The sequence below is a fragment of the Mus caroli genome, unplaced genomic scaffold, assembly GCF_978045245.1.
Source record: "Mus caroli unplaced genomic scaffold, Mus_caroli_1 scaffold_8, whole genome shotgun sequence".
Classification (NCBI taxonomy): domain Eukaryota; kingdom Metazoa; phylum Chordata; class Mammalia; order Rodentia; family Muridae; genus Mus; species Mus caroli.
Genome location: NW_028227263.1, coordinates 41609946 through 41621059, shown reverse-complemented (window position 1 = coordinate 41621059; position 11114 = coordinate 41609946). Strand labels below are relative to the sequence as shown.

Sequence of the window (11114 nt, the reverse complement as noted above, 5' to 3'; positions counted from 1 at the left end):
TATGCATACTATGAATAAGATTCTCATACATGTAAGCAGAAAGATTTCTTTTCTAAAATACACTACAATTTAAGATTTTACCAAAGAAAAATTTGTACCTAGAAATCTCCACTGGGTTGTAATATTATAGTTCTCCAAAGCAACCTTTAGGCAAATCAAATATACCCATAATGCTGAAATATCAGGTTATTTCTGTCATGCACAGAGTCAATGATCTGCTTCATGGAAGATCATTAACCATAATAGGATTTCTCTAATGTTCTATTTCTGAATTAGGAGATAGTGGAAAAAATGGTCTCCACCAAGGAATACTGTGAGTGATTTGATAAATTTTAAAAAGTATGTGCCATTTACAAGAGTTCCTGTATTGTAAGAGTAACAAGAATCAGTGACAGTATGGAAAGATGAAGACAGAAATTTGTCTCTTGATATACACTGGTCTTGTCTACATCCAACAGTGTCACACAGATAATCAGGACTGGTAAGCAGGCATTATTTTATTATTGGCAAAATATGTTCCAGATCCTCAGAGATTCCAACAGCTCTAGGTTCCAGGTGTCTGAGTTCATTCTCATGGGATTTCCAGGTATCCACAGCTGGCAGCACTGGCTCTCTCTCCCCCTGGCTCTGCTCTATGTCTTGGCTCTCATTGCCAACATACTTATTGTGACTGTCATTCACCAAGAGGCATCACTACACCAGCCTATGTACCATTTCCTGGGCATCCTTGCTATTGTGGACATGGGTCTGGCAACTACTATCATGCCCAAGATTTTAGCCATCTTATGGTTCAATGCTAACAACATCAGTCTCCCTGAGTGCTTTGCTCAGATGTATGCCATCCACTGCTTTGTTGGCATGGAGTCAGGCATCTTTGTCTGCATGGCTATAGATAGGTATGTGGCAATTTACTGAGAAAATCCTGGTTAGTTTCTTTCCCTCCGCTGACTAGTATGCTTGAGTTCAGCGGGTTGCTGCGTCTGATCTGAGGACGCCACAAGGTTCCCTGGTTGCTTCTCATTTCCCTGTCCCCTGTATCCTGTCTCTTGTTAACTGTTAACAGAAAAAATTGTGTTCATTTTGAAATATCAGTGGTTTGGTATAGCCAGATGTGAAAACTGCACTCCCTTCTCTGCCCCATGTGTTTTCTCTTCTCAGGCACTGCCCTGAGTTGCTGGCAGTGAGTCTGTTCTGGGCTCCGGTGAGGGAGACCACTCACTTGGGGCTTCTTCTGTCCAAGGTAAGGAGCACCTAACTGCCAGGCTCTGATGAGGTCTCGTCTCTGACAATCTGACCTAACAGTAAAAAGAGGTAAACTATGAAAAAAGTTAGATGATCTGTAAGAAATAAGGAGCCAGAAAATTTCCTAAAAAAGATAAGAGAAATGAAATGCTGGTCACAAAAGTCAGGGAGACTAGAAAACTTAGTACCTGGCAACAAAAGCAAGCCTTTGGCTAAAGATCAAAGTGTTTACTGTCCTAACAAGAAGAAGAAGAGCCCCCCTCATGACCAAACCCTTCACCTGTTCGTGGCTAAAAGTAAGGAAATAGCAGAAGGGGTGCTAACACAGAAGCTGAGTCCTTAAAAGAGACCAGTAGCCTACCTGTTGAAGCAGCTAAAAAGAGACTGTGTTTCATATTCCTCCACTAACCAATGCAAAGCAAGTTTAAAAGGTTCCTGGACACTACAGGTCTTTGCAAACTGTGGATTCCAGGTTTTGCTGAATTAAAAAGATAAACAGCCCTTCGTATAAGAAATAAAGAACAACCTTGGATGGCCTTAGATGCTATTGAGACTGCCCTAATGTTGTCCCCAACTTTGGGACTCCTAAATGTGACTGAGAACAAAAGTATTGCCAAAGAGGTTCTTACTCAGAAGTTGGGACCCTGAAAAAGACCAGTGGCACTTGAAAAATTAGACCTGGTGACTGAGAGATGGCCTGCTTGTCTGCACATAATGGCTTTTGGTCAGGGACACATGATTCAATTGTTTCCCTGACTGATGGACACATTATTAGAGCTTTTTGTTGACAGAACAAGTGACTTTTGCTTCCCCTGCTAACCTGCTGAGTCTTCACCTACTCATCGAAGGAACTTTGGCTCAGAAGGCTGAACTCCTGGCGCTAACCCAAGCCCTGCGGTTGGCTGAAGGCAGAGACATCAAAGACAAAGAAAAATTCTGGCCCTCCTAGAAGCTCCTGAATGAACTGGGTGAGTTGGGGTATCGGGTATCGGCTAAGAAAGCTCAGCTATGTCGTACCGAGGTGCCGACGACGGAAAGCGGTGGCTCACCGAAGCCAAGAAAAAGACTGTGATGCTGATCCCAACCCCCACCACCCCGCGCCACGTGAGTTTCTGGGAACGGTGGGCTTTTGCAGATTCTGGACTAAAGAAAAAGTCCCATTCACCTGGACTGAGGAACACCAAAAAGCCTTTGACAGCATAAAGGCAGCCCTGCTTGCAGCCCCTGCTCTGGCTTTGCCAGATCTGACTAAGCCTTTTACCCTATATGCTGAACTGGTACACGGATGGCAGTAGCCTCATGGTTAAAGGTAAGCGGAAGGCGGGGACAGCAGTGCAGCAGTGGACAAAAAGCAGGTGATCTAGGCCAGCAGCCTCCCTAAAGAGACTTCAGCCCAAAAAGCTGAATTTGTGGTTTTGATACAAGCTTTATAAATGACAAAAGAAAAGTCTACACTGACAGCAGGTATGCTTTTGCCACTGTATGGAACAATATACAAACAAAGAAAGCTGTTGACATCTGCAGAAAAAGACGTTCTCAATATGGATAAATGAGACTGCTCACATAGTCATCAAGAAGAATTAAAGAAAATTTTTCCAAGGTTCAGAGTGCCAAAAGCAATAGTGTCAGATAATGTTGCCCAGGTAAGTCAGGGTGTGGCCAAGTATTCAGAGGTCAAAAATTACATTGTGTGTATAGACCTCAGAGCTCAGGATAGATAAAAAACTAGTTTAAAACTCTAAGACAGACCTTGACAAAATTAATCGTGGAGACTGGCATGGACTTGGTGTTCCTTCCCTATGCCCTATTTCTTGATTCAGTTTTACTCTTTTTAAGATCCTTTATGAGACTCCTATGCCCATCATAGTCTCAAATAATGTGTTTAAACCTATGTTGTTAATAATGCTCTGTATGCTAAGTTAAAAGGGCTTGCAGGTGGTACAGAAAAAAAAGCCTGGTCACAACTGGTTACAGTGAACGAGCTGAATACCCCAAGGACATCTCACCAGTTCCAGCCAGAGATCTGATCTACGTGCACCTGCGTCATGCCCAGACCCTAATTAAATTAGTTATTGAGACTGGCGGTAAAGACTGGGTGACCCTCCTTCCCTTTGTGCTTCTCAGAGTCCGAAACACACCTGGACGTTTTACTTCTTTGACTGAGTCTAGCAGGATATTGGATCCCTGTGTTGACTCTTCCTCACCCTCTGCTCTGTTTACCCATTTAAAGGCCTTGGAGGTTGTCAGAACACAGATCTGGGACCAGATCAAAGAAGCTCATGCACCTGGGACTACAGCAGTTCGGTCCTTGTCAGATGACATCGCACCGGCACTCTTGAGCCTCGGTGGAAAGGACCATATCTGGTACTGTTAACAACTCCACGCCTCCCACGTCAAGAAGGCTCCTAGCCAGGGTAGAGGCAACCATGAAGACAACTGGACGGTGGCAACTACTGACAATCCTCTTAAACTTCGCTTGTGTCGTGGGGGCCACCCTAAGCCTAGGGAACGACAACCCTCTTGCCCCGATTCAACAGTCATGGGAAGTGCTTAATGGGGAGGGAAACATTGTATGGGCAATCACTGCAGCACATCCCCCTTGGACTTGGTGGCCTGATCTCACACCTGACATTTGTAAGTTAGTAGCAGGATCTCCCAATTGGGACCTCCCCGACCATACTGATCTTAGTAACCCACCCCCTGAACAGCGGTGTGTTCCAGGTGGAATAGGGAACACGTATGGGTGTTCAGGGCAGTTCTACCGAGCTAATCTTAGAGCTGCACAGTTTTATGTTTGCCCTGGTCAGGGTCAAAACAAAGAGCTTCAACAAAAATGTGGGGGGGCATCAGATTATTTCTGTGGCAAATGGACATGTGAAACGACAGGGGATGCCTACTGGAAGCCTTCCTCTGACTGGGATCTAATCACGGTAAAACGAGGTAGTGGTTATGATAAGCCATATCAAGGAGAAAGAGATCCCCATAAATATCCAAACTATGGCGACCTCCATCCAGATGAGGCCGCCATAGGAGCTTATGGGTGTGCTACTGAAAACAGCCCCCCAGGACCATGCAAAGGTAAATACTGCAACCCCCTACTTATAAAATTCACTGAAAAAGGAAAACAAAATCGTTTAAGTTGGCTTAAAGGAAATAAGTGGGGTTGGCGTGTATCCAGTCCACCGAGAGACCCTGGGTTCATTTTTACAATCAGGCTGACTGTGACAGAACAGGGTACCCCAATAGTACCAGCTCCCCCACAAGTCCCGGCTGTACCAGCTCCACCAACTCCACAGCCCAGAACAGTGAGACCTTCCCTACCGACCTTAGTTTCCCCACCGCCCCTAGATACAGAAAGCCGTCTGGTCAGTCTAGTTCAAGGAGCTTTTTTGGTGTTGAATAGGACTAATCCTAATATGACTCAATCATGTTGGTTATGCTATGCCTCTAGGCCCCCTTATTATGAAGGAATTGCTCAGATCAGGACTTATAATACTACTTCAGATCATTCTCAATGCCTTTGGGGAGAAAACAGAAAGCTGACTCTGGAAGCAGTTTCAGGAAGTGGACTCTGTTTAGGCCAGGCGCCTCAGGATAAACGGCACCTTTGTAATCAGACCCAGAACATCCAGCCTAGCAAAAGTGGTCAGTATCTGGTGCCTCCCATAGACACAGTATGGGCTTGCAATACCGGTCTCACTCCTTGTGTATCTATATCTGTTTTTAATAGTTCCAAAGACTTCTGCATTTTAGTTCAGCTTATTCCTAGACTCCTGTATCATGATGATAGCTCCTTTTTAGATAAGTTTGATCATCGGGTCCGTTGGAGAAGAGAGCCCATTACCTTAACCCTGGCAGTACTTTTGGGATTGGGAGTAGCAGCGGGAGTAGGTACAGGGACCGCTGCCTTAATTCAGACCCCCCAATACTATGAAGAATTACGTACAGCTATGGACATTGATATTAGAACTATAGAACAGTCTATAACTAAATTAGAAGAATCTTTAACTTCCCTGTCTGAAGTAGTGCTGCAAAATAGGAGGGGATTAGACTTATTATTCCTTAAAGAAGGAGGACTTTGTGCTGCCCTAAAAGAAGAATGTTGTTTTTATGTTGATCATTCAGGAGTAATCAAAGACTCTATGGCCAGACTTAGAGAACGCCTAGATATGCGTAAGAGAGAGAGAGAAAGCCAACAAGGATGGTTCGAAAGCTGGTTTAATAAGTCCCCTTGGCTTACCACTCTCCTCTCCTCCATAGCAGGACCCTTAATTACACTTATGCTTTTGCTCACTCTCGGCCCCTGCATTCTTAATAAGTTAGTGGCTTTTATCAGAGAAAGAATAAATGCAGTGCAAGTTATGGTATTAAGGCAACAATATCGGGTCCTTCAGGAAGCCGGTACCCAGCTCTAAGATTAGAGCTTGTCCCTAAAAGAAGGGGGGAATGAAAGAGTAAAATTACTGAACACCTGAACTTTTCCTGAACTCTCTTACCCCTCCCATCCGGAGACTGTTCCCGGAGCACTCCTGAACTTTTTACCCCAAAATACCCCCTCCCAATTGGAAACTGCTCCAGGAACATTTTTTAGATAAGGGGTCTCCTGGAAAAAACCTAGTCCTACCCCTCCTAACTGAAGACTATGCCAAGAACATTTTTGAGATAGGGGCCTCCTGGTACTACACCAGAATGATCCAATAGATTGAGTACATTGCCAAAATATAGGACACGACCCCTTGGTTATGTAAAGCCCCTTGGCAGAACACCTTGGTGACGTAAAACTTGTACTTTTCCCCTGGCTATTTCCTATAAAAGCCTGTGAAAAGTTTGGGCTAATTGCCGAATCTCCTCTGCACCTTGCTGCATGAGTTTCGACCCCAGATATCTGGTATATGTGCTTTTTATGTTCTTTCTTGTCGTTGCTGTATTAAATCTTGCTCTCTATACATCTTAAGTTCGGTCTCAGTGTCTTCTTGGGTGCGCGGCTGACCCGAGGCTTGAGTAAGTGCCTCCCTTTGGGAGTTTTGGAGTCTTTCACCAGCCTCATCATGCTGCTGCTGAATCAAACAGGGGTGTTCCCAGTTTCATTTATTCTGAATGGAATCCCAGGCCTGGAAAGCATGCACATCTGGATTTCCTTTCTGTACTGTTCTATGTATGTAGTATCTGTGATTGGCAATTGTGGACTCTTCCTCCTCATCTTCTTTGAGGACACCCTTCATAGGTCAATGTTACTTTTCTATGTTGCCCCTTAATCACCTAGTCATGACAGTGCTTCGATACACAAAGCTCTCTATATCTTCTAGTAATACCTTAAGGAAATTAGCTTTACTGATTGTCTGACCTAGATGTTCTACCATTGACCCAATCACCTTTTGGTGCTCAGGACATAACTGGGTCTCCAATATCAGGACTTCTCCTTCTCTGACCTTGTCTAGAGAATTCTAAGTCTCCACATATGCTTCTTTCTACCTGAGAAATGGCATGTAGCCTCACTTAGATTATAAGTTCAATTTCCTTTCTCCTTATAAGAACCTGTTCAGCCAGCACCTAAGATTCCTGAAATACTTCCCCATGCTAATGAGGCATTTCAGGTACCCTAGTCCCCTAACTAATGACCTTTGCCCATCCTGTATGTTCTTACTCTTAGTCCTGGAAAACTTTAAAGTGAGTTAAAGGTGAGTCTCTGTATGTGAATGATTCAAATGTTTACTATTTCAATTTGTAACTCACAGATCTTCCACAAAAGGAAATGCTGAAATTATACAAATATCATGATTGTTATAAAAAATCAACAACACATTTATTCTCATTACTGTCTCGGTATGGATACTCATAAACAGACATGTGCATCCTACAAATGGAATCACTTACTTATGTGCCTTCTGGAAGCAATAGAGTAAAAAGCTCCATCTGTTGATCCTCTTCCCATAGGGTTACCTTGTTTTCACACCAGCACTTTTGTCTCCACAGCTGTGCTATATCCTCTGGGATATAGAACACAGTCTTCCATCAGAGGCTCGGGTCAGCATTTCAGATCTCACAGGATTTAGACCTGAAGGGCCATGCACATGGATATAAGTACAAGACATATAGTAGGATTCTGATGTTTTAGAATCACCATGCTAAACATCTGAAACAGCAGGGCACTGGTGGCACATGCCTTTAATCCCAGCACTTGGGAGGCAGAGGCAGGCGGATTTCTGAGTTCGAGACCAGCCTGGTGTACAGAGTGACTTCCAGGACAGTCGTGGCTACACATAGAAACCCTGTCTCAAAACCAAAAAACCAAAAAACCAAAAAACCAAAAAACCAAAAAACCAAAAAACCAAAAACAAAAAGAAAAAAGAAAAAAAAAGAAAACAAACAAACAAAACCCATCTCAAGCAGGTTATTTTCACCTCTTTATTTATTTATTTATTTTGTCAACTAGAAACTAGGTATGAGAGGACATGTGACAGGCTGGAGACACACAGGGTGTTTTTGGGAATGGTAGTAGATCCATTGCCAAGAAGTTTTGTTAGAGGGCTCAGACACTTTCAGTGTGTTCCGGTTGATTGCTGGATTGATTACTTCTTTAGAAAGGCAGCTTTGATTCCATTCACTCAGATCAAAGTCAGTTATGAAAATGATTGCTCATTCCTTGGAGAAAATATTTCCACAATCTTCAGAGCTCATTTCTGTCTAGCTTTTCATATTTTGATTATAATGATGATGATGGTGGTGGTGGTGGTGGTGAAAAATCTCTATTTCTCCTAAACAAACAGGCATCATTGGAAGTGGTGGGAGTCAGATGACAATCATGGCCAAGTAAGAAGCTACAGAAGAGATGCTGATCACAGTCTGGACACTTGTTTGTTGCCAGTTCTTCCTGCTTCTTCAGAAGCAACATCTTTTACTTTCTACTTTTGAGACATACTTAAACTAAGATGGAAAGCATCCATCTTCGACAGCAAAGCTGAACTGGGTGAGTCTACTGCCATGTTGAGGGGGAAAATGGGCTGTAAAGATTGAGGATGATCAAATGAGGGTTTAAAACATCTTCAGGGTTGGAAAGGAAGATAGACATAAGATGCCTTTAATATTGTTCTTGATACATTGAGATATTCATGTTTCAAGCTATCGCTACAGACCTTTAGCATAGTAGAAGTCTGTTTTTGCTGCAAAAATAAAGGTGTGTAATATTTAAAGCATTTTAATTTTTATTAAAAAATATAATTTAATTTATACTAAGTATTTTCTTGGTCATTATTATATTAAATCTTTGACAGAGAGTTTAAAAAATATTTTGAAAATGCAGCAAGTAAACCAATAGTAATCATTATAACATATCAATACAGGAAACATGTGTAATATAACGAGCACATTTATCTCATATGTGGAAAATAAGCTTAAGGAAACAAGAAGTCATCTTGGAGACATAGTTCATATTCTTAACTCAAAAACATGTTAGTGGATTCCCTGGTCTTCCTACTTGCTTACACATGCACTGAGAGTTGACTGTTAGTTGGTGTGTGGTACATGCCCTTAATTCTAACACTCAGGATGACATAGGCTGTAAATTCATGCCCTACCTAGTCTACCTAGTGAGTTCCACAACAGTGAGCCTAAATAGTGAGATCCTATCTCAACAAAATTTGACTGTTATTATTGAGGAGTAATGACCTTGAAAAAATCTGCAACAGTTTTCAAGCAACAAAAGAGAAACCTGGACATCAATGAGTGAGGGGGAAGCTGGTGTAGCTCTTGCCCACAGTCATTCATCTTAAAATACATCTAGTTTCACATAAACTTACACATGTGAACTTATGAATGCATATCACATGACAATAAATAATTTCATGGTTAACATTTTTTATATAAATCAGTAATTGAATACCCAGGATATAGGAGGACCAGAATTTAACTCAGTTTAAGACGGTAGCAAAGAAAAATGTGTACATAGAAATTTCCATCAAGGTCTAATATTGTAGGTCTCCAAAGCAACCCTTAGCCAATTCATATATACCCATTATGCTGAAGTATCAGGTTATTTCCATGTACAACAGAGTCAATGACCTACTACATGGGAGATCATTGACCATAATCTGATTTTCTCTAATATTCTATTTCTGAGTTAGGTGATAGCAGTAAAACATGGTCTGCACCAAGGAATTCAGTGTGTGATTTGATGAATTAAAAATATAACATGCTACCTACAAGGGTTCCTGTATCGTAAGAATAACAAGTGCCAGTAGCAAGATGGAAAGATGAAGATTCAAATTCATCCCTCGATATCATACCCTGGGCAAGTCTGCATCCAACAGTGTCACACAGATACTCAGAACTAGTAAGCAGGCATTATTTTATTATTAGCAAGAGATGTTCCAGATCCTCAGAGATTCCAACAGCTCTAGGTTCCAGGTGTCTGAGTTCATTCTCATGGGATTTCCAGGTATCCACAGCTGGCAGCACTGGCTCTCCCTCCTCCTGGCTCTGCTCTATGTCTTGGCTCTCATTGCCAACATACTTATTGTGACTGTCATTTACCAAGAGACATCACTACACCAGTCTATGTACCATTTCCTGGGCATTCTTGCTATTGTGGACATAGGCCTGCCAACTACTATCATGCCCAAGATTTTAGCCATCTTGTGGTTCAATGATAACAACATCAGCCTCCCTGAGTGCTTTGCCATTCATTGCTTTGTTGGCATGGAGTCAGGTATCTTTGTCTGCATGGCTATAGATAGGTATGTGACAATTCACAGACCACTGAGATACTCGTCAATAGTTACTGAATCTTTTGTGGTTAAAGCAACTGTGATAATGGCCTTCAGAAATTTTGTGGCTCCCATGTCAGTACCTGTGTTGGCTGCTCAGAGAAATTACTGTTCCTGGAATCAAATCAACCACTGTTTTTGTACTAACCTTGGGGTCACTAGCCTTGCCTGTGATGACAGGAAAATTGACAGCATTAACCAGCTCTTCCTGGCATGGAAAGTCATGGGAAGTGACCTTGGTTTAATTGTGGTTTCTTATGCTTTGATTCTTCAGTCTGTGCTTAGGCTGAACTCTCCAGAAGCTGCATCTAAAGCCTTAAGTACCTGTACTTCTCACCTCATTCTAATCTTTTTCTTCTACACTGTTATCATTGTCATGTCCATCACCCACAGTGCAAAAATGACAGTTCCTGTCATCCCACTTCTGCTGAACATGCTGTACAATGTTATTCCCCTGCTCTGAACCCCATGGTGTATGCTCTTAAGAACAAAGAGCTCAAAGAAGACTTTTAAAAGGTGCTCAGGCTGGATGTCAAAGGAGCCTAAAAAGGGAGAAAATTCAGGTCACTTTTACTATTTCAAAACTAGGCTGTCTGATTATCTGTCTGGTCTAGTCTCATAGGCATAATATGCAATATCTATGATAAATCTGTGTCTTAATATTTGTCATCAATATCACTTAAAATAATTATTTTTGAAAGAGGGTATCACTTTTGTGGTTATGGCTGGACTAGAATTTGCTATATAGACCAGACTGACCTTGGCTTCTGAGAGAACCACTTGCCTTTGTTTCCAGGGTGTTGGAATTGTAGGCATGGGCTATCAGATTCAATGAAAAAAACTATCTTGAAAAACTGAAAATCACGTTACTTAATGTTATTTTCAAAGTCACTAACCTGGCTTGGGTGTTACTAAACACTTATTGGATAATACAATTGATTCAAATGGATACATGAAATCTTTTATAAATAAAGAAAAATGTAATTGTCTGTGAGTCAGAGACATTCTTAATGTAAATTCCTTAAATTTGTGTCCCCTTGTTAGAAAGAACAGCTGTGAAATTATGCTAATTTTGGCTTTAATTCAGATACTTTGCCTTTCCTGTGTGAA

The 11114-nt window shown here is 41.8% G+C and overlaps 1 protein-coding gene across 1 annotated transcript; it reads left to right on the top strand.

Annotated features, from left to right (window-relative positions):
* Positions 1–513: 513 nt before the first annotated feature.
* On the top strand, positions 514–10626 carry LOC110288452 (olfactory receptor 56B2-like). Its single transcript, XM_085841440.1, is given in 4 exon segments — positions 514–896; positions 9975–10453; positions 10456–10511; positions 10513–10626. Coding segments are annotated over 4 exon segments (1032 nt in total).
* The last annotated feature ends 488 nt before the right edge of the window (positions 10627–11114 follow it).